General features: G+C 39.4%; 1 protein-coding gene and 1 long non-coding RNA gene across 5 annotated transcripts in view; one reads left to right on the top strand and one right to left on the bottom strand.

Annotated features, from left to right (window-relative positions):
• Positions 1–17,195, top strand: part of LOC149623553 (uncharacterized) — a 74,385-nt gene extending 57,190 nt beyond the window's left edge. For 2 of the 3 annotated variants that reach the window (XM_089852559.1, XM_089852560.1), the window contains exons 4-5: positions 10,508–10,768; positions 14,559–17,195. In XM_089852559.1, coding sequence (XP_089708685.1) covers positions 10,508–10,768; positions 14,559–15,944 — 1,647 coding nt within the window. In that variant the 3' untranslated portion in view covers positions 15,945–17,195. The remainder of the gene's footprint in view (positions 1–10,507; positions 10,769–14,558) is intronic. The other variant, XM_089852561.1, reaches the window with a different exon arrangement.
• LOC149623551 (uncharacterized) overlaps positions 398–21,541 on the bottom strand; it is a 45,226-nt gene continuing 24,082 nt past the window's right edge. The window contains exons 2-4 of one of the 2 annotated variants that reach the window (XR_016374754.1): positions 7,001–7,098; positions 5,767–5,863; positions 398–5,539 (exon numbers count right to left, since the gene is read on the bottom strand). This is a non-coding gene — a long non-coding RNA (uncharacterized LOC149623551). Of the gene's footprint in view, positions 5,540–5,766; positions 5,864–7,000; positions 7,099–16,944; positions 21,238–21,541 lie in introns of those variants that run through there. The other variant, XR_016374753.1, reaches the window with a different exon arrangement.

Here is a 21,541-nt window from a genome sequence, read left to right as displayed (position 1 = left end):
AAAAAGGGATAGAGCCTAAGCATAGAGATTAAATTGAAGGAGTTGAATGAATATTGCTTGAAAGATTCAGCCATTTTCGCCTCCTCTGTTGAGTCACATGGAATTTGACGGTCAACTTGTTAAGGTGCATATTTTCGTCCTTGGTCGTTGTGTCTCTCTGCTAGTGATAAAAGTACTGGTTGCTGATGTTAGTAAATTAGATTGTAAAAGGGTTAAGTGATACTTGCCACTATTTTTCTGTTCTCACTGCCTCCTGGACGTAGAGAACCAGACGATTTCTGGATTTTTGAGTCGGAAACTGTTTTTAAAACCCACCGCATAGCGCCCTGCAGGGTCATAAGCCAATGGCAGCTAACTTAGCTAGATGATGGGTATTAAAAAAAAAGAGTTTATAAATTTGAACATGGCCGTTTGATGACAGCTTTACGAGGAACGTTTACGGCTTTCGGCAAGCTCTCCAAAACTGAAAGGTATTTTGCCTTCCCTCTCTCCATCCTTTTAGAATTGGAATATGGAGTAAAAACCGCTTTTTTATCGAAATAAATTTAAGATCGCAAGGAGAAATGTTATACAAATGGAGTAGAAACCTAGAAATTTGATGAAGAAATAGTTTCATCTCAATAAATTAGATTTCAAATCGCTAAAACAATTATCGTGAAATATATTGCGCCCATCTCTGGGTATAATTATTCATTGGTTAAGTTCAAAGTATGACCTGTTTTACATCTTCTTTATTAAGGCCTCCATGTTTATCGGCGGCGGCTCTTATGTTTTAAAACATTCTTGTTCAGTTGCTTTTTATGAGGAGGAAAAATATGTTGGACTTTAAAAAAAAGAGCCAAAAAACACGTGTCTTTATGAATAATTCATTTATCATTTGGTTCGATATACAAGAGAGGTTATAAATATTGTCAAACCGAGAAAAAAGGAGTTTTGAGATTCACCAGGGAGATTGCTTCGGTGGTCGATGGGAGAATTTTTGTTTCCATTGGGTCTATAAGCATCCAATCATAACCCCGTAATACTCTTCGTAAGTATGGCATAGATGCTGTTGTTCGACGAAGTATTTCTCGCCTCAGTACTGCACCCGCAATTTGAGGCGTAGGCAGTCTGTATAGAGCGTTCATTTTAGTGAGTGGTACGTCATACCCTCCTTACCGAGGTTTTTGGCAGACATACTGATGAATTTCAGTATTTCCTGTAAATTCAAACCACCAGTATGGCGGGGTAAATTAAGTAACGAATCAACCGAACGCCCTCTATACTAGGGGTATTTTGCTTTGCAAAATTAAAAAGACTGCCGCGCCATCTTGAATGAAACGTTTTACATCCAAAACGGAGTAGAATTGAGGCATAGACTACTGTGATTTCTCTTCCTTGGTCAAATCAGGTCAGGTTACAGGTAGAGATAGCGATCTTATAGTAGGCGATGGTTACCGTTTCCTGTAACTCGGCCATGAGAAATACATCACCAGGAAACACCCCTCCCACTTTTATTGAGGATACATGCTCCTATGAAATATCCTTGGACCAATACTTACTGAGATCATTATAGGGGTATGATCCAAACGTGATCCCATGGCCTTCTTTCTCCATCGGTTCTGGATAATGCTCTTTCTTTCGCTGCCATTTTCTATACCGAGATTCATTCAGATGGGTTTGTTACTATCTACTTTGCTGACCTCTCTTGGGTTGTGAATTATTATTATGCTCATACATCTTTGAAATATATGCTGCCCCTTTTCTCCGTTCTTCTTTCGTTGAATTTATATTCATTTAAATAATTAATTGTTTGGATGAATTTAAATATTTAACTTACAAAGTATTCTCGGAAATTCAGATCAAAATTATAATCCCGTTATGAATTAGTTTAAATCCCTTTGCGTAAATCTTTAATTAAACTTAAGAATAGCTTAAATTGAATTAAAAATCATCTCATCTCTGTTCTGGTTAAACTAGAATTAAAACAAACTTGTTCTCCCTGAGAATGTAATTAAAAGAAAAAACTAGAAAATTTAGTCTCTAAATTATTTTTAATCTGTAAATTTATCAAAAAATCTAAGACGCATCTCTATGCCCATGAAATAAAAAAGATGAAATATTTCTCAGCGTTGAAAATAAAAACCCAATTTCCTTGAAGTTAGCTAAGCTAAGCATCTAAGACATATTTTATTTCGTCGGTTTAGCCTTGTTTTATTATTATTTTTTTTATTTTCGTTAGCGGCAAAAATTTTATCTTCTTGTACAGGCAGCATGCAATAATTTGGCCAAAGGTCAAGCTCAAAATTGAAATAATGGTCAATTAGAACTCGCGGGGTCAATCTCGAAGGGGGAAAGTTTCTTTTAGAAACAGGAAAAAGTGGCCCTGTTTTTTTTATTCAACGCCATAAACTCATTGTTTCATCTTTAAGGAAGTCGATCCGATTTCGTCATTATTAAACGCGAGTTTTATAAAATACAATATTGTATTTATATTATAAAAAAATATTTTAACGGAGATGATTTATAGGAAATAACTATAATATACTATATACGGGTGTATATGGGAAAATGTATTGCTTATTTTGAACTATAATTATTTTACGATTCGTTACACGACACCGATTTTCTTTATAAAATAGACATTGTGAAGTTTAGGAAACATTCTTTACTTTAATTAATGAACTTCTGACGTCACGGATTCTTAGAAACGTTGTGAAAATGATCTGACACTTTTTAACAAAAACTATATAAAAAGAATAAAATGGACATTTGGTGTCGAAATTTTGAAACCAAGTGCAAAATCCAATAGGGAGTTTGAAGTAAAATGAATCGTTAAAAGACAAAAACACAACTAAATAACCCGCGTAAGTCATTCTGGGCTTGTTCAGCCGTTCCGTGCAAATATTTATTCGGGACTTTTTGAAAAACGTCAGAGTAAGGCGGAACAATCAAACTGCGTTCTTCCTTCTTGATTAAAATCGCTTTTTTCGCGCCAACTTAACCTGTACCTTCTTTTGGGGTCTCTACTATAACTTGTAGAATATATATACAAAGAAAATATTGCGTTTCTAGACTAGTCTGGGTTTGTTTATTTCTTCCAGTCTCTCTGGAGTTGTCGCATCCAGAAATCAAAGCGATCTTTAAAGTTACCCCTGGACGTTTCGTCCATTTTCGAGGGGTTATATATGATAAATGGCTACACTCGCGGATCCCCGCGTTTGGCGCATTTTATAGAAAGTGCAGTTGTTTTTTTAACGAAGATCTGTTGAAATCCAGAGTGTAATTTTAGGTAGTGTTCAAGATTGTGTAGTTAACTGGACGGGTTACGTTAAAATTGAAAGTACACATGGTTTTAGCCTATTTACACCAGTAGGCCAGGCTACTTGAGCAGATATAGTGCAATACCAAGTAGCCTGGCCTCCTGGTGTAAATGGTATCGTTCCTCCTAGTCTTAAATCTATATGGGTGCAAATTGGTTTACAACAAATCTTCGATAAGTATGACCAAGGAGATTATGGTAAGAGAAGTAGAAGCTACTACTTCCGGTTAGACATAAGTGTTTTAATTAAACCTTAACTTTTACAGTTCCTGTTTTCTCACAGACATTAGATAATTAGACACATGTAAACCAAAGCAGGGTAGGGTAGTTCTCTAAATCTCTAATATGCCTTAGGAAAGGCTAACTTTATATATCTCTTGCTATATTTTCTTTGGGATGACTCCTTGCCTTCCGCAATAGTGTTAGTTTTGGAATTACTTTAGGACTAATTCGTTTGGAATTGGGTTACACGATGGTACGAGTTCTAAAATGTTTAGAAGGACGCCTACCAATATCGCAGTCAAAATGGGCGGGGATGAAGAAATTTCTGTAAACAGCGCGGAATTTCTTGACTGACTGAGGGGGGAGGGGGGTAGCACTTGGTAAGCTTTATTTCATCCCTTGTCCTTCTCTCTTAGAAACGCCAATAAAAGTGTTTACACAAATACTATTTGGGTGTCTGCCACCGTAGAATTTCTTGTTTATTCCTTGTACAAGATGTATCACCATGATCCAAGGGCAGGAACCTTCTCAAGTCTAAAATATTCGATATTTTTTTTTATATCGTTACTTGACCCGAGCCCCGGGTCCGCTGATGGTTCATTAAGTTGGGCCGTGTTTAGTTTAGTTTCAGATTTTCAAGTTGAAGTCGAGGTGCTAACCGTCGTCGGGGTTGACTCAGTAAGTGGAAGGGATTTTGAAAATGAGTATAAAATGGCATAGTTGTCAGTACTGGAGTGTTTGTTATCTATGGATATATTTGAGCAATGGGTTTCTACCTCTTGCCATAGTTCTGACCTCCAATAAAACAAAGGTTTTTCAAATCTTCGAATTGTGCGTGGTCCATGTTTTTGGCAATATTAAATTTAGTTATAAATCACATCCTCGACGCATTTCCCCTTTTGAGTTTAAATTTATATTTATATTAAAACACAATTTAGATTCCAATGATGATTTTAGCAATATCGCAACAATAGTGAAATTCCTCGAATTCAAACGAGTCTTTACGCGTATGTAACATTCCTATTTCACTCACGTAACCTATAAAAATTCCCATTATGTATATAAAATATTTCTTCACTCATTTCTCGGACCACATATATTGATTACCCCCTTTATAGTCATATCGTAAAACTGCCCAAGTCCATTAAACTTTGCTAACGTGACCAGGTATGATCACCAACTTCCGGTTGACCACGATCGAAGCTTTTTAATTTAAGTCTACAAGTCTTTGGAAGCAAATATAATATAATAATAAAAAAAATAACTCGAGTAGACTGAGGTTAGGGCTAACGAACTTCAAATCGCTTGTTCGCTACGTTATATCTCTAATGGCTTTAAGAAATTCTTGATAAAAGGTAGACTGTTCTCCTATGCTCAGCGGGGCATAGCAAAAATAAAGGAGTATAAAATATGTAATGTAATAAAAAAACATTTGACGCGAGCGCCCAAGGCTTGTATGACCTTTGCGTTCGGTAGGGTCAAAGCTATGGGTATACTAGTAGATACATTCCATTGTTCCACCGCGTGTATCTTAAATTTCACTCTTTTTGAAAAAAAAAGAAAAACCACCATGTTATTCCTATTCGTTTCTTTGACATGGTGCATTGACACGAAATTTTAATATACAATAGACCATTTCGGTAATTACGTACAGAGAAACAACACACAGGAGCCAGACTACCATTGGGGGTATTCTCATAATTTCTCCCTCGCGCCAAGAGGCAACGCCAGGTTAATTGTAAATCTATACGAAAACTAAAGGGGGGGGGGCAGTTTATTATTTTGGACAGTATATGGGGTCACTTGTCCCAAGAACTTATCTCCCAGACTGTTCGCTACACGCTACCTATCTCGAGGAAAATAACCCAAGATGGTGGCCACAACTCCTGTGATGTTTGCTTCTCAGGAGGAATTAATGGAATGGTCTATTTCTCGTATGTCGACCCAGTTATTCGCCGTATTTTTTATTTAATTGAAAAGCTGTTTTTATGTAATTTTCCGAATGGATACGTTTGTCTGGAATTAGAAAAAAAAACATATGAGGTTATTAGAAACGCCTGTAAAATATTTTTTTTTTTTTTTGGGTTGGAAGGTAATGCAATTTTCCATCGAGTAGTAATTTCATTGGTGGGAAAATAAGTTGTGTTAACGGTTGCCTAGGCCAGTAGGCCTCCTAAAATATTGCTCGATGGTGGTATATTGCTAGAGAGCTCGGCCACTAGAAAACAACAGGATTGGAGTACCCAAATTGGACCCAACACTGGCATTTATCCTCTAGAAGAAAAGACTTCTTGGCCTTTGGTCGCGTCACGCCTCCAGAGTTCCGCAGCGAGAAATCCCCTGAAAATAGAGTCGATTTTGTACTCGTTAACGATTTATTAATATTTAAAAATCGACGGGGTAATACGCTACCACCTTCCGAGAGAGTGCATGAGGAGAGTAAATTTACAAGGCTTCATCGGCGAACCGAGTCAGCTATAGCGGATAGGTTTTCGAGGCAGAGCGGCCGATACAGCGGCGTATAAAGCTGATCTGATCGATTTGGTGGTAGGGCGCGGTCCCGTTCAGCGAAACAAAACCACTAATTACGCGCGCTTAACCTTTTATCATAGAAAAGAGACCGAAATAGCTCGACACCCCCTTCACCCGTTGCCTCTTCCTACACACTGCCAACTCGAGTTGACGTTTCGGTACAAAGTGTTGCCAAGCAACCATTATTCGCGTCCCTTAATATATTCTATTAATAGTCCTAATAGACCTCTTTTTGTTTGCAGTAGCCCCCGCGCGCACCCAATTCTAACAATCATTCATCATTCCCAGTTTCTTGTCTCTTTTCTTTTTTTTTTGCCCGACTTTTTTATTTTGACCCCTTATAGTCTGCTTGCGCGATTCCATTGGCTTAGTTCCTATCAGGATCTCTTCTCCGCGGTGCTCCGGAGCTAAACGAGAAGTTCCACTTCCCTAAAGGGCGGCTGAAAAGCCAACTAAATCTTTTATAACCTGGTATGCACAAGCCCAGGAAATATATAGAGAAGAGTGAAGAAATTTAGCTTTTTATAACGTATTATAAAAAAGCCATCTTTTGAGTTTTAGAGGACTACTTCCGGAGCTTGGTTCCTCGATGTATATTATTGATTTAAATATGTTGTCTCCTTAGTTTGTGTCCTTAGGTATAACCTGTATTATTTATTTAGGTTATTTATGTTGTGTTAGACAAGTGAAACACCGCGAGTGACCTGCTCAGACGTAAGCTTCTGCTCCTCTCGTTATAGTCTGCTAAGACGATCTTTCTCGTGACGTCACACCCTCCTATCTCTTACCTTGGTTTTGACGGTCATATTGGAAGTCGGTAGCTCAGGCCATACAATTTAGATTACTAATATTGACGTCACGTGACCGTAGCTCTTGTACCACTATTCTCTCTCTTCTCTCGGAAAGGTGGAGCACCTGAAGATATGTTTGAACCGTAGCACTTACCGGCGGACGGTCATAATTTGGCCACCTTATTTCATTCGTCCTTTAAAGTGGCACATCTCTGGATCATTCGTTTATTGTTTAGCTGTCCATATTTTTGACTAAAATAGGACAAGACTCGTGATGAATATGTTATAACGTTTAGTTGCCCCTTTTTTATGACCCCATGTCGTTACGGCAAAGTCATTTGTGGACGCGTTATACCAACTATACTAGAGTATGTCATTGTTGGGCGGATAGTTTTTTGTTTGGGTGGGAACGTACTTAATGATATACAAGAGAAATTATTTCCAAATTAATAATATTAAGGTAAAATATTGTATTATTTTGACCAGTGTCCGTCTGGTTCCGTGGTTCGTTAAATTATTGGTCTGGGGCTAGGACGTGATTGTCTTTTACATTTAAGTAATGACCAAATCAATTACGCAACTTCATTCCTCCAGCTTTTATACTTCAAATAACGTACTTCTAATTACACTAATGGCAGTTTGATGTTGTTGAAACCACACGTTTAATGTTCCCAAGTCTAACTAACACAATTTTGTGAACAGTTAGTTCCGCTTCAAGCATTTGTTTTAAGTTGAAAAGAAAACATTTATTTTCTTCGCGAATTCTTTTACAATTTATAGCAAATGGCTGGCTACCTTTTAACGCTATCCAATCATTAAAGAAGTAGTTCTTAAACAAGTCTCCGTGTTTTAATACCTTTCGTCGAGATACACCTTGGAAGGAAATTAAAACCGTACAAACAGTACGAATTATAAACCAGCCAGCCGCATTCTCTTTTGACATAATTTGAGACGAGGCGCGTTTAAATGTCTGAGATCTTGGTTAATTATTAGCATTTCTTTCAGAGCGTTAAAAAGCCCAGACCATGTGCGGTGATGTAAAATTTTCGTGTTCTTGAGTGTAGATAATGTTTTGACTGCGCGGTCGTAAACAAGCTAAATTGTTTTGATTTTATAATTTATATCAAAAAGGGGGGGGGAGAATTCTGGTGTAACAATGTATAAATGAAAGCAGTCAGTTTCTCTTTGTTCAGCGAAACGGCGGGTTTGTTTCAACTTCAAGAATGGAGAACAATAATGTGGTTACGCAAAGAAAACTAGATTAATACTCTTGCCACTTGCCACTTTTTGGCGACCCCATCTCCGGCTATGTATTTTGTTTTTCGCTGCAGCGTTTTGAATTATGCTTTAATTTGGAAACAGGCCATGGGAATTTCTCGTCCTTTTGTACTCTGGCGTGTTTACGCCACTGTTTCGTGTTTGATGAAGTTTTGTTTTTACGTATTTGTTGTAATAGATATCTCAAACATTACTTATACAATCATTTTAACATTGTGTGAAGTTGGCAGTCTAGGAATTTGAGTAAGGTAATAATACACCAATGGAATTTGAGCAAGGTAATACTACTTCAAAGGGAATTTGAGCAAGGTAATACTACTTCAAAGGGAATTTGAGCAAGGTAATACTACTTCAAAGGGAATTTGAGCAAGGGTATACTACTTCAAAGGGAATTTGAGCAAGGTAATACTACTTCAAAGGGAATTTGAGCAAGGTAATACTACTTCAAAGGGAATTTGAGCAAGGTAATACTACTTCAAAGGGAATTTGAGCAAGGTAATACTACTTCAAAGGGAATTTGAGCAAGGTAATACTACTTCAAAGGGAATTTGAGCAAGGGTATACTACTTCAAAGGGAATTTGAGCAAGGGTATACTACTTCAAAGGGAATTTGAGCAAGGGTATACTACTTCAAAGGGAATTTGAGCAAGGTAATACTACTTCAAAGGGAATTTGAGCAAGGTAATACTACTTCAAAGGGAATTTGAGCAAGGTAATACTACTTCAAAGGGAATTTGAGCAAGGTAATACTACTTCAAAGGGAATTTGAGCAAGGTAATACTACTTCAAAGGGAATTTGAGCAAGGTAATACTACTTCAAAGGGAATTTGAGCAAGGTAATACTACTTCAAAGGGAATTTGAGCAAGGTAATACTACTTCAAAGGGAATTTGAGCAAGGTAATACTACTTCAAAGGGAATTTGAGCAAAGAACTAGTTAGTAGAATGATGGCTTTAATTTGATTGAGAAAATGATACTTTGACAGATTCTTTGAGCCATGAAGTAATTTTAAGCACGCGAAGAATCTGTTATGTAAAGACAAATATCAATCATAAATGCCTCATAACGTAATGGCGCATTTCATTATAAATGGCGTAATATTCCTCACAAAAACCATGGGTGGATAAAATAAATTTCGCAATCAAAGTGACCAACGAGCCACCACCCTCCTGGCAACTGAAAAACTATCCGGAAATTCCTAAAGGGACAGTCACCCATCCAGGCGTGCTTGGATTGGCGTCTCTTACAGGAGTAGTAGAGGAGGAGAGAGACATCCCTGTCCGAAGTGAGTGGGGCAATTGTCAAAAGAAAGGAAAATGAATTGGGATTCGAACCCGGAGAACCTATTCCACTCCCTAACTATTAGTCATCTCGACGGCTCATTTTGTTTGGATATGAGGCCCGAGGCCGCGGGGATGGACGTAATAGATAGAAATCCGTTATTTGCGGGGCTGGGGTTTGCTATTGGTGGGGTGTCCTGGATTGGGTTGCGTCATTTGAACAGCGCCCCTGCACGCATCCCCCGCGCCTTCGATGCATTAGAAACCCCTTTTAAAAGAGAGAAATCCGAGGCTTTATTGCCGCCTTATTTCCCTCTCTACAGCATTGATTCTCATTAGACCTATAATTCACCGGAACTATCATCCCAAGCCACTTTGGTTCGCGACAGAAGTCTACCAGTTGAAGAAGATCGTTACATCGTAAAGGATTTTCTTTGTCCCACCTACGACACCGAAACCCTCCCGAGTCCCAGCATCCCCAGCGTTTAGGTAGGGTCGTACAGTACGGAATCGTAAAGGATGGCGTTACGCGGCAGCACTGAACAATCGCGGTAGGGGCGTGCGCGAGGTATTCTGGGAGAGTTACTGTGCCGCAGGTTGCCCATCGTCATTTCCACTCCATTTTACCTCACTTATCCCTGGTCTCCATGTATTTTCTATGGACACCTGTAGAAATGTTTCACCCGACATACATCGGTGCTCAGGGTGAAGTTAAACTCCGGGGTCAGAAAAGCCATACTTTGAAATTTTTCGAAATAATTTGGGTTTAATCGGGCAACTCGTTTATGCTCAGATGGATATCGACTTTTAAAGCGCAATATTGCAGGTGCACTGGCCCTCAATAAATTCTCAGGGCCTAGTTAGTCAGAATGCAGTGTTATCCCACACGACATCTCGCCCCTCTTTCAATAAAAGCAGACCGCACACTGAGATTCATTGTCAAACCTAGTGTCTAGCCCCTTGCATCTTTAATAAGGCAGTTAAAAGGAGTCTTATTCAAGTTGTCAAGTTGTTGCATTGGAAGTGTTTATGTAGAGGTGCCTGTTAACTTAAAATAGAGTATTATATGAGTTAAAATTTCTTTATTTTTTTTTTCCTCCTAGATTTTTAAAAACGCTCGGGTTGAAGTTCTAGCTAAGGCTAATCGGATCGAAAATTGGGGAAAAGCTTTTCCTATAGGTGGAACCCGGTCGTGGTTTCAGGCTAGAAATCAGGCTGAGACTAAAGCTGAGGCTGATATTAGTAGAGTTCTTTCCTGGCTTATGGACCCTGAAAATGTCGGAAGTAATGGAGATTTAGCTGAAGACTTTAAAACCCGATCGCGTGAAGATGTTTCTCGGATTTCGAATATTTTATCTGGAAGTGTAAGTATTTAGAAAACCAGTTACCAAAATATTACAAGTTCTGTAGCCTAAATAGCGCGCAAATGTAGCTTTGCCCGTTTAGATCCTGTAGCACTTGCAAATCGACATTTACGTATCTTTATTTTTACCCAAAAGGTTAGTTTATTAATATATATTGCGTTGGTAAACACGGGCGATGCGTTAAAATAGTGCACCCTTAGCTACAGCAGAAATGCCTTTACCGGTGTGATGAAGCTCCGTACAAGTTTGCTTCGTCTATACTTTTGTAGACTGTCAATTCGTACTGACTTGTATGTACCCATATAAGATGTGAGAACGTAAGAATAGTCATCTTAGGGAACCGGGAATATTTGTGGAAATATCTGAGATCATGCATGCCACGATGGCCTGATTCTTCTCATGGTTCTTAGGTCTTCCATTGGTTCTTGGTTCCAGTCAATGTCAACAGCTGACGCATTCACGCGGCCAAAACAGTCTCTCTGCCTCCCCATCTTCACATCCCTTTGTAGCTATCTCTGACATCATCCTTAAATATCGCTAACGTACCGCGTCTTTATTTACCTAACAAACATCCCATCCTGATTTTTAAACGATACAAATTTAAAAATTTGAACAAGGTTGCCCCCCCCCCCGCGCTACTGTACAATTTTTATTTGCCGAGGGACGAAATGATTGTTTGCCTAATGATGACGTTTTAAAGTTGCTAGTCAAACAGTCGATTACGATGGGCGACTCGGTGTATCTGTAACGTCAATAACTTTCGTCGCGTTCTATTTTTACACCTCTCTATCGAACTAGACGCGTATTAAGCCAAAGTTACGAACTTTAAGCCCTCGTTCCTGGGCTATTATGGACGGATGAAGAGATACGTGTAATACACTTCTGATCGAATACGTAGACATTTGGTAAACAAGTCCGGGAATACTGGTTATGGCCGGGACCATAAATGATGCTTGAAAAGGACTAGCTCTCTTATCGAAAATCGAGACAGCCACCCACGCACGCTAAATGAACCTGGGAACTTTTGTTTACAAGCCAGAAAACATTATCAAACAAGACATCCCCTCCCACTTTTCGCGCCATTTTAACAATAGACTATCCAAAACGGCTCCACGAATCAATCTTAATAAAACGGAGAATGGGTAACTCCCTCGATTTTAAAACCGGTGGTGGAATCACTCGTCCCCACCCCCTTCTCCGATAGACTGTCCAAATGAAACATCAAATTTCTCCTACAATCTTCCGCCATCCACTTTTCCCTCAGTTTCATTCGCTTCTTTTATCCGAAGTAGATTAACCCGACGGTTTCCTTAAATGTCGAAGATCGTTTTCTATCTCCCATCAGTTTCATTTTCGAGGATCATTAGCGTCACTGCCGTCAGCTTCCCTTTAAGTAAAAATGAGGCGTATTTGATATCTTTGAGTTAATCGAGTTCGGGTTTTATCCAGGCACTCGTGAAAATAAGTCTTCTTCGTCCATTTCCAACATTAATAATTACGACCCCCGTTCTTTCGGCCCCCGTCGCCCCACCTAGCACCCCAATCAGCCCTCAGCGCCTCGATGATGTAAAAGGGAACTACGGGAGAGTGTAGCGAGGTCGCTTCCAGGTTGAACTGATAGAAGCCAAGCGCTCCCGATAGTCCGTATAGGATTTAATGTTCTTTCAGATTATGGATGGGCCTCTCGCTCTCTTCTTGCTTTAGCTCTAGTTTTACGGCTCTCCGAATCCCGAGAACGGTGGAAAGAGTATAGGGGGCTCTTTCCGCGGAAAAGGGGGGTACGCATTGAGGGGATCGTACCCCTGTAAACAAACGATGGTCTTGCCTCTCAAACGAAGCGAGCGAGCGTGGCGAAAGCGAGTCTTGTTCCTACTCAGACTAGCTGACTACTACATCCCTCTTTCTGTCTTTCCTCTAATTTTATCGCTAATCGATGATGAAGGCTTAAGTTAGTGAGGTGACGGATTTCGGTCCGTCAGGTGCCAATGGATTGAATGTAAGAACTACGGGCAATCCGATTTAGATTAGGATTTTAATCATGTTTCTTAAGGTTAGGGAAAGCATAAACATCGGTCCCAAAAACCTATTCTAACCTAACAGTTGCCCTCAAGACGTGTTTAAACATCGTCAGGTATCTTCCTCAAGGCTTGCGTAACATAGTCATGGAATATCCACATATTTCAAGGCTTGAGTAACATAGTCATGGAATATCCACATATTTCAAGGCTTGAGTAACATATTCATGGAATATCCACATATTTCAAGACTTGAGTAACATATTCATGGAATATCCACATATTTCAAGGCTTGAGTAACATGATCATGGAATTTCCACCTTTTTCAAGGCTTGAATAACATATTAATTGAATTCCAATCTTCCTGAAGGCTCAAGTGGATATATATATAATCATGGAACTTCCATCTTCTTCAAGGCTTGAGCAACATAGTCATTGTATTTCCCCATTAAGCGTCTCCCAACTTAAGTTGTCATATCTTTCCATTTCAATTAATCACCCTTCGCCTAATTTTCTAGACCAAATCATAGCAACAGAGCCCATCCCGCATCCCTTTGTCACAAAGTCTTCAAAAACCCTCATCATGATCCCAACCGTTCAAAATGTCAAACATATAAGCAGACTGACTACGATATATGGCAACGATCTTTTGGTCACGTCCCTTGGCTCGTGTACCACTATATTCAAAACCCCGAGAGTCGCCATTTTTGGATGGTTGAACTTTAAAATTTGATTCGTGCCTTGACCACCTTATAACCCTAAAACTTCGAAAAGAAAAAATAAAAAAAAACCCTGTCAGGGAATTCCAGTCTAGTTTCCGTCCTGGTATGCGTCTTGTTCAGTTATGTTTTTTTGTTGCGCGCACCGCTCCGATATGGGAATGAGGTAGCGCGGGCTCGAACGCGACCAGGAAGCGAAGGGTCTCTTTTAAAGTATATTGTAGAAGGGAGGCCTCGACCCTTTTGTGTATATACGAGGCAAAGAGGGAGGAGGTTGGTAGGAGAGAGAGAGGCTAGATTTCCCTTTCTCTTATTTCCGCACAGAGCCAATGGTGTGGCCGCCTATATAGGCAAAAAGGGGGGGACAACGGGGGTCACCAGAGAGAGAGGAGAAAGCTAGCGTTGGGAGGCCAAATTGCAACTTATATCTCTGGCGTCAAAGAGAAAGCGAAACGGAGTAGAAATATGCCCACGACTGTCCACTTACAACAACAACTAATACTACATCCATGTTTGGGTGGTAACCATATTACGTTTAGTCATCTACAACTAGATGTATGTCCGTTTACACTCCAAAGAAACGGAGGCGTTTTTACTTCTTTTCTGTATTCTCTTTGGTGGCTCTGTAAGACGCTCTGGATTATCGACCACCTTGCCTCGCTCAGGACAGTCTCAAAAGTCAGCGTCGCTCGATATGGTAGGCGCTTTGCTAACGGGATGATTTCCCATCCTCTCTGAAATCTGCGGTTGACAAAGAGACCCGCGGATGACTGGGGGAGAGTGAGAGAATCGTGGGTGGGTAGTTACCAGTTGAAATATTTTGCTTTGGCTTAGTCGGAAATATTGACCCGACAGTCCATTTGAAAAGCGTTCCCTTAAAAATGCCTTTGGTCATTGGGAGTGACCCTCCCCCTTTTCCATCCCTTAAGTTTATTTAATAGGATACCTTATACTTTTTTTGGATAGTTCCCCCCAACCTCCACAAATCAATGGATTAAGTGGCTTTCAGATTTGACACTCTTGGTTTTACTTAATTTTTATTGACTTTTATTTTAGGTTTCGCAGTCGCAGCAACTACAAATCAACCAACAAGATGTCAAGCCCCAAATTCATCAGCAAGGTGGTCCCAATCCGACCAATCAGCCACAAGGACCACAGGGTCCCAATCAACCGTCGAGGGACAACAACTTGTACAGTTACCAAGCGGCGCAACAGCAACACCAGTCGCAAACCGTTTCTAACAACCAGTACCAACTATCCATGGCCCAGTCTCAATCGGTATCTTTCGGCGCTCAATATGGTAGTCAAGGACCTCCGCAAACCATGGGGCCCACGCTAGATACTCCCGTTGTTAGCAATAGAGGGCGCCGACAAGCCCAATTCATGGGTGGGCGACCACCTCCCGAATATAAGCCTCAACCAAATTTCGCACCCAATAAGGCTGGTGGTATCAGGTACCCTCCAAATACTCGAATGGTGCCTCCGTATTCGGAGGCGATTAATCCGCGGGGCATGGCTCCTCAAACTCGACCTCAGGGTTTAAACCCATCTGACATGAACCATTATCAAGGTGGTGGTCCAGTGGGTGCCAACCCGAACAATCCCAACGTCCAAACCTCTCAGAGCCAACCTAAAGGCACACCCGCGTCGGCGAATAAACCGGTGTACACTAGCGCTCTCTCCCGTAATCGCGCGCCAAACGTAAACGTTGGTCCCGAAGGATTGAACATCTCTCAACGACCTCCGGCCGAATGGCGACAAATGTTTCAGCAACAGGCCCAGTTGCAACAGCAGCAACACCAACAACAACATCAGATTCAGATGCAACAGCAGCAATTGAGTATACGTATGCAAAACGCGCAAGCGCAGAGGTTTAACGCCGCGTATCGGTCGCCGCAGCCTAACGCTTTTAATAACGTTCCGCAACAAGGCCCGGGTGGCGTGCCTATGAATAGTAATCCCATGATGGTCAGGGGCGGACATCACCCCAACATGGCTCAGATGCAACACGTACAACAGCAACTACATCAGCAGTCTCAACAACATTCTATACACGCGAATCAGGTTCGTGGTATGGGTATGACGCGGCCACCTAGGCAACGAGGAGTTATGGCGCAACAGCAACACGCCATAATTCGTCAAAGCCTCGAAAGTGTCAACCATCAGCAGCATCAAAACCAATTGATGAACATGCAAATGACTGCTTCTCAACAAATGTACACGTCCTCGACGCAAAGGGCCGCTCCTCAAACTCAGAACAATTCCGGTGGTAACAAACCGCCGGACCATAATAACGCCAACTCCGAAAGTGGTGTTGATTTCGGTTCGGACACTCACCAGTTTAATCTAGATTTCTTGGATTCCATCGAACCTACCACGACGGATTTACTGAGTTTTGACAGTATGGGCACACCGCATTTTAGCCTGTTGGACGATATGTAAATACCGTAATTTTTTTAGATAAGAGTTTAGACTAAAAAGTTATAAACAAAATGAAATAGTTTTACGAAAAAAAAAATTGAAAAATACTCCCACAACAAATGTTTTTGTTTTTGGCATTCCAAGTTTATTGAATGGTAAGAACTAATTTTTATAAGAAGGATATTAATTGATTAATTATTATTGTGACAATATTGACGAAAGAGGAAAATTTATTTTGTTTCTGTCAGGTTAAAAGGATCGCGAAATCGCTGCGAAAAAAAAAGTGCCACTTTAAGTGTAAAATGTACTTAAAATATTTTCACTCTACGCGACAAACCCCGATAGTCTTAATTTTTTTTTATTCAGGGCGCTGTACCTATACTATTTTATTTCTGCATTACATCTTATTTCTACTTATTATTTTCTACTTTAAAATAATGGTCTTGAACTAGTTTTTAGACTCCTATTGGATGAACTCAATTATAATTTTGGTATCATTTTAAATTAATTTAATACCGATAATTTACTAAAATACACATTAAACAACGTGCAATCAATCATCGTGGTATGGCTAAAAAAAACTGTTACTCATGAACCAATGAGCTTTTAGGATAATTTATTCAGTCAGTGAGCTTCGAGCCATGCCATTAAGTGTGTGTTGGTCAATAAATAAACAACCACATTCATAAAAATTTATATATATTGTCGCCAATATCATCCAATAGGAGAGAATTTGACCGAAAACCATTTTTGTGGTTGGTTTTAGAGAATGATTTTTTTTACTGAACTTTGATCTTTATTTTATTATAAATTAATGAATTCTTCATTATTTTTAACTGCTAAATTTTATTTTTGTATCTGTACAAATTCTTACAATTTTTTTTTTTGTTTTTCATATTTTGATACTTTTTTTTCTCAACTCATTTTTTTTTTCAATCTTTTGTTCCAAGTTGTTTATCTTCCAAACTAAAATTACCCACTCACTGGATTTTCTCTAAAATCTGGAAAAAGACCCATATAATTGCCCAATGAAATAATTTTATTACCAAGCTTTTCTGAAATATACATAACGATAACATAAATTTATCAAAACAAAAAACACCAAAATTTTATTGAAAAGACAAAATTAAAAAAATCTATCAACCAATTTGTTAATTACGATAAATCATCAACAAATGAAGTCCAGAACTTTTTTTTCGGCTTGTGTTATGTGGGTCATTTTTATATATATCAATTAAAAACGTTGTAAAAAGTTCAAATTGCTAAAACAAATCTTAATTATTTTTTAATCCTTTTTTTCCTGCCTTAGATAAAGTAAAGGTTTTTCAAGATTTCAGGGGCAGAGATGGTGGCACGCGTAAGGGGTAACCGCGCAGATATTACTAGAAAAAACCCGAATACAGTGGAAAGTAGTTGGGGCTCCAAAATCGGAAAGACTGATCGCGCATCCATATTTTCCCGCCAAAATAACTTCCCTCGTAGAAACAAGACTATCCTCGTAAAGAGTAAATTACTTTTTGGCGCCATATCAAGGTTTTTCCACTCGCTCGTTCCCGCCATTTTTATGGGGCGCCATAAAAATGGCGGTAGTTGCGTGTCTAGTGCACGATAAAAGTATTTCATTTACTTTTTTTTTCTACTTCTTTCGTTAGAACTACAACTCCTTATTCCACTTCAACCCCGGACTCGAAAAAGAAAAGCAACCCAAAGAAATGAATGACCACGTACAAACTATCCAACAGTTTTGTACAAAATTTTTGTTTCGGGTCGTATAGGTAATAGCTTTTTCCCCCGTACTGACAAGTAACTAAGTCTTAAAGACCGGCCTGTACCAGCAAATAGTGGTGACCGACCGACTAATATCTTTCTTACAGGTTGATGGGAGTGTGGCGAGAGAGGAGTCATTCATATCCGCTTTGAAAATTGTTTTTTTTTTCATAGGTCTTGAATAGAGAGGCTCATTTAATTTTTGGCATACATGGCTCGAAATTTAAGTTACAAATTTGAACTTTGGGTGAAATAACTTAATATCAACACGCGTCAAAATCAACGTTGGGGCGATGTTGACGTACTGTCTCGAGTCTATAGTTATTTTCCTGACATTGGGGACATCTTCCCTTAGATTGATAGGTGGGGAATTGGGTTGTTAATGTTAAATTTTGTGGAAGAGAATCAACAAGTCCGTTGCGTTACTTAAGGCATAATTTATTTATTTAGTAAGGTTCGAGGGATAGGGTCACGAAGACGCCAGAACATGGGTACGACGCCCCTCCATAGTTCTGCGCGTTTGAACCTTGTACTTGGTTTAAAAATCAAAATTCCAAAAAAAGAATTTTGATCTATTCTTTATATAACAATGATTATTCATTCAATAAGGAAACGAACGACGTAAAACAAACCAAAAACGAAATATAGCATGGTCACGAAAACAAGTATACGCGGATACCGTTGCCGAAAGATTAGTAACTTCGATAAAAAATGCCCCCGTAAACAAGGGAAGCTCAACACTGGGCTTTTTCTTTTAGGCGCGGGAAATCGCGGGGGAAGGTCATCGCCCATAATTCACCTCACCTTTCGAAAAGTGACCTCTCAGTCACCCGGGTATCAAAAACATAGGCATAGCGGGCCCGAAATGAAAATACATTAGGTTTACATGAAAAAAAATTTGGCCATTTTTCTACTTGCGAGGAAAAGAAAAAAAAAGAAGTTGATCATGTCATTGAACTTTATCAGAGCTTTATACGAAATAATTCAATTCGAAGAAAGAAATTTAAGAGAAGATTTTGGTGGTGCAAGATTTATAGGCGTCTCTTTTTCAAACCCAACATCTTGTAAAAGAGTTATCCTGATTTATGCCTTTCTTATTTTCAAAACCAATTTTAGCTTTGTTTAGTTTTCTTTTTTTTTTTTTTTCGTTAGAACGCGTGAGAATCTCGCGGTTGACCCTCCTTCCCCTTTAAGAAGTTAATGAAGTTGAATTTTAAAGAAGTGTAGGTGCTTAGTAAATGGATCTAATCGCGTATTCATTAAGTCTAAATATTTCATAGGAATTTGAAACCAACAGCGCGGATCCTTTTAATTTTGATTTAATAGGTATTTCTCAATTTTGTTGTTCCGGTATTTTTTTTCTCTCTCTCTCTCAAGATTTTCCTTGGCTTTTAATGATTGTCGGTACCAAGTCTTTTGATCTTCGTCGTGTGAGGTCACATTGCGGGGGCGTGGTTTGGTTCACGTCCTTATAGCCTTTTACCGTTTTGGCGCCAATATTTTAGAGAGTATGGGCCTACACCCCTTTATATTTTGTCTTAAAACCTATCGCTGTAAGTAAAAGTAAAACGCGCCAAAGCTTTCTTTTATTTTCCCGCTCGATTCGTTACGGCTTCCCCTTTTTGGAGTTTCAATTTCTCCAAACGTTTCACGCTTAAGTTTATTTAATCGGACACGCTTTTCTTTGAAAGAATCTTAAAAGTGAATCGCGTATTAGTATTGATTTTTGCGTTTAAGCATTATATTCGCGCAACAGTTTAAGCAGAAATTTGAATATATAATCTCCCGTTTTAAGAGGGGTGGGGGTTCATTAAAACTGAAACGCATTACTTTGAGGCACTGCTTTGGGAAATAAATACTCTTTTAGATTAGTTAGAACACGGTGTCTTTTCAGTTTTGCCGGGTCTCCTTCTAGAAAGTCTTTTTATTTCTTCTGGAGATTGGTTTCCATGACAACGATACTAGGGGGTCCCAATCTTCTGGTATAACGTAGTCACGTCGTCGAGCGATCATTCTACGTACTACATTTTAAGCGAGTGACGCGATTAGAATAAAGGCTCGTTTGTAATCAAGAAGAGCCCGAGAACCACCGCTTCCACCACCACACCCCCTTTCCATGGTCGACCCCTTTCATTCCCCGGCCTGGAAGACCCTTGGTTTTCAGAGAAGAATACCCAAGGGTAAACGGAGTAATACGGAGAATAGCCATTGCTTCTTTCTATCCTCGGTGGTGCAGGCGGGTGGCCCGAGTCTAAATCCTCAATCAAGCGGAAGTAGAAACATCTTTTACCGCGCGCTCCTAGTAAAAGGAGGGTTAAAAGGGGAAACTTAAACTTCTCCGATTGGATTGGTCTCAAAAACGCGTGACTCGAATAGCCAACAAGCCCTAAAGCGGCTCAAAACCCAACAGGATTCTGGGACTGTATTCTCTTTCGATCCGCAATGCGACGCGATGAACCCCTATCATATAACCTTGGACGCTATATAAACTCGCAATTTATTAAATTCTAAACTATATCCCCGTTTTCAGTTTCCCCTCTCAATGTCCAAAAACAATAGCCCGAAAGTTCACGGCGCTTCCTTTGAAGTTTTAGGACTTAATAGCTTCTGATTAATCTTCTTCTGACAATGTCTTTTGAAAACATAACTTTTCTTACAGCCCAAGAAATTAGGTAAATGGAAAAAAGCAAGGGGCTGAACACTCGGAGAATTAGGTTTCAAAATTATGTGTATGGTTCCTAGAAATGAAGAATCAATTAGAAACGAGGGTAGAGTAACGTACCCCCTTATAGATTATTGGTAATTACTAGTGGGGCATTCGTCTTAAGTAAACTAGATGATCAATTCAATCCTTCTGCACAGACTCCTGTTTTTAAGCTTTAAAGAAAAAATAGGTTCCTTGGTGGGCTAAGAGCTAATCAGCCTTTCGTTAATTTAAGTTAATAGGTTGCTGCGTTTAGTTAAAACGTTGCGAGAAAGCTGAACTCTTTTCTTTGGGGATAAATCATGACAGTCCTCTCTCTCGCTCTCTCCATTGGCGCGCGTACCACCTCTAGATGAGCTTTTCGCGGCGGGTCTCTACTCTTTTGGAACTCTCGGAAGCCCCTGCGAAGCTCAAGCGGAATTAATTGGATTTGGGGGGCTTGCCCCGTAATCGTATTAATGCTAAACAGCCCCCATGTACTCGGGCAAAAGGCCCGTTCTCTTCTATTATCAAATTCTTCAGGGACGGAAGAACAACCATTTTTGCAATCTTTATAGTTTGCCGAAAACTATTTTCCAATCTACTAAATTGGGGGATAATGTTCTTGAAAATTATATAAGACTAAACCAGATATATTTAAAAGCTTAATGTATTAACTATAGGCGTTTGGCACAACAAAACTAAAAAGGTTTCACAATTTTTTTTATTTTATTTTTTTCAATTATTTCCTATCAGCTTAGCATTTCTTGGCAAAATAAGTTTTGAAGCATTTGGTCTTTTCCATGATCTATCATGAATATCCACGCTTCCCATCACTTCTCTCGTGTGGGAAAACACTTCAATCTGAAAATTAAAATTTACTTATTTCCAGCTCTATGACCATATATGGGCATAGCGCCAAGGTTCTCTAAATCTGGTTAAGACTGACAGGGCAGATTAGGGGAAATTTATATCATTGTCACAATGCAAGATGAAACAGTCCCAAAGCAAAGAGCGCTTTTTAACTTCTTTATTGAATAAAGTAATTTGAAAAACAACCTCAGTCTCGCCTCGAGAAGAAATCAGTTTGAAATTATTGTCTTAACCTTTGGTTAACCACCTTTTTATTGAAATTGTTACTCCGCTAAATACTTATTTTTGGCTAAGT

This window comes from Phalangium opilio, unplaced genomic scaffold (assembly GCF_054372755.1).
Source record: "Phalangium opilio isolate 3A_F unplaced genomic scaffold, DU_Popi_V2 ptg000113l_1, whole genome shotgun sequence".
Classification (NCBI taxonomy): Eukaryota; Metazoa; Arthropoda; class Arachnida; order Opiliones; family Phalangiidae; genus Phalangium; species Phalangium opilio.
Note: the sequence above shows the minus strand (reverse complement) of the source record. Positions and strands in the feature narration are given on the sequence as shown.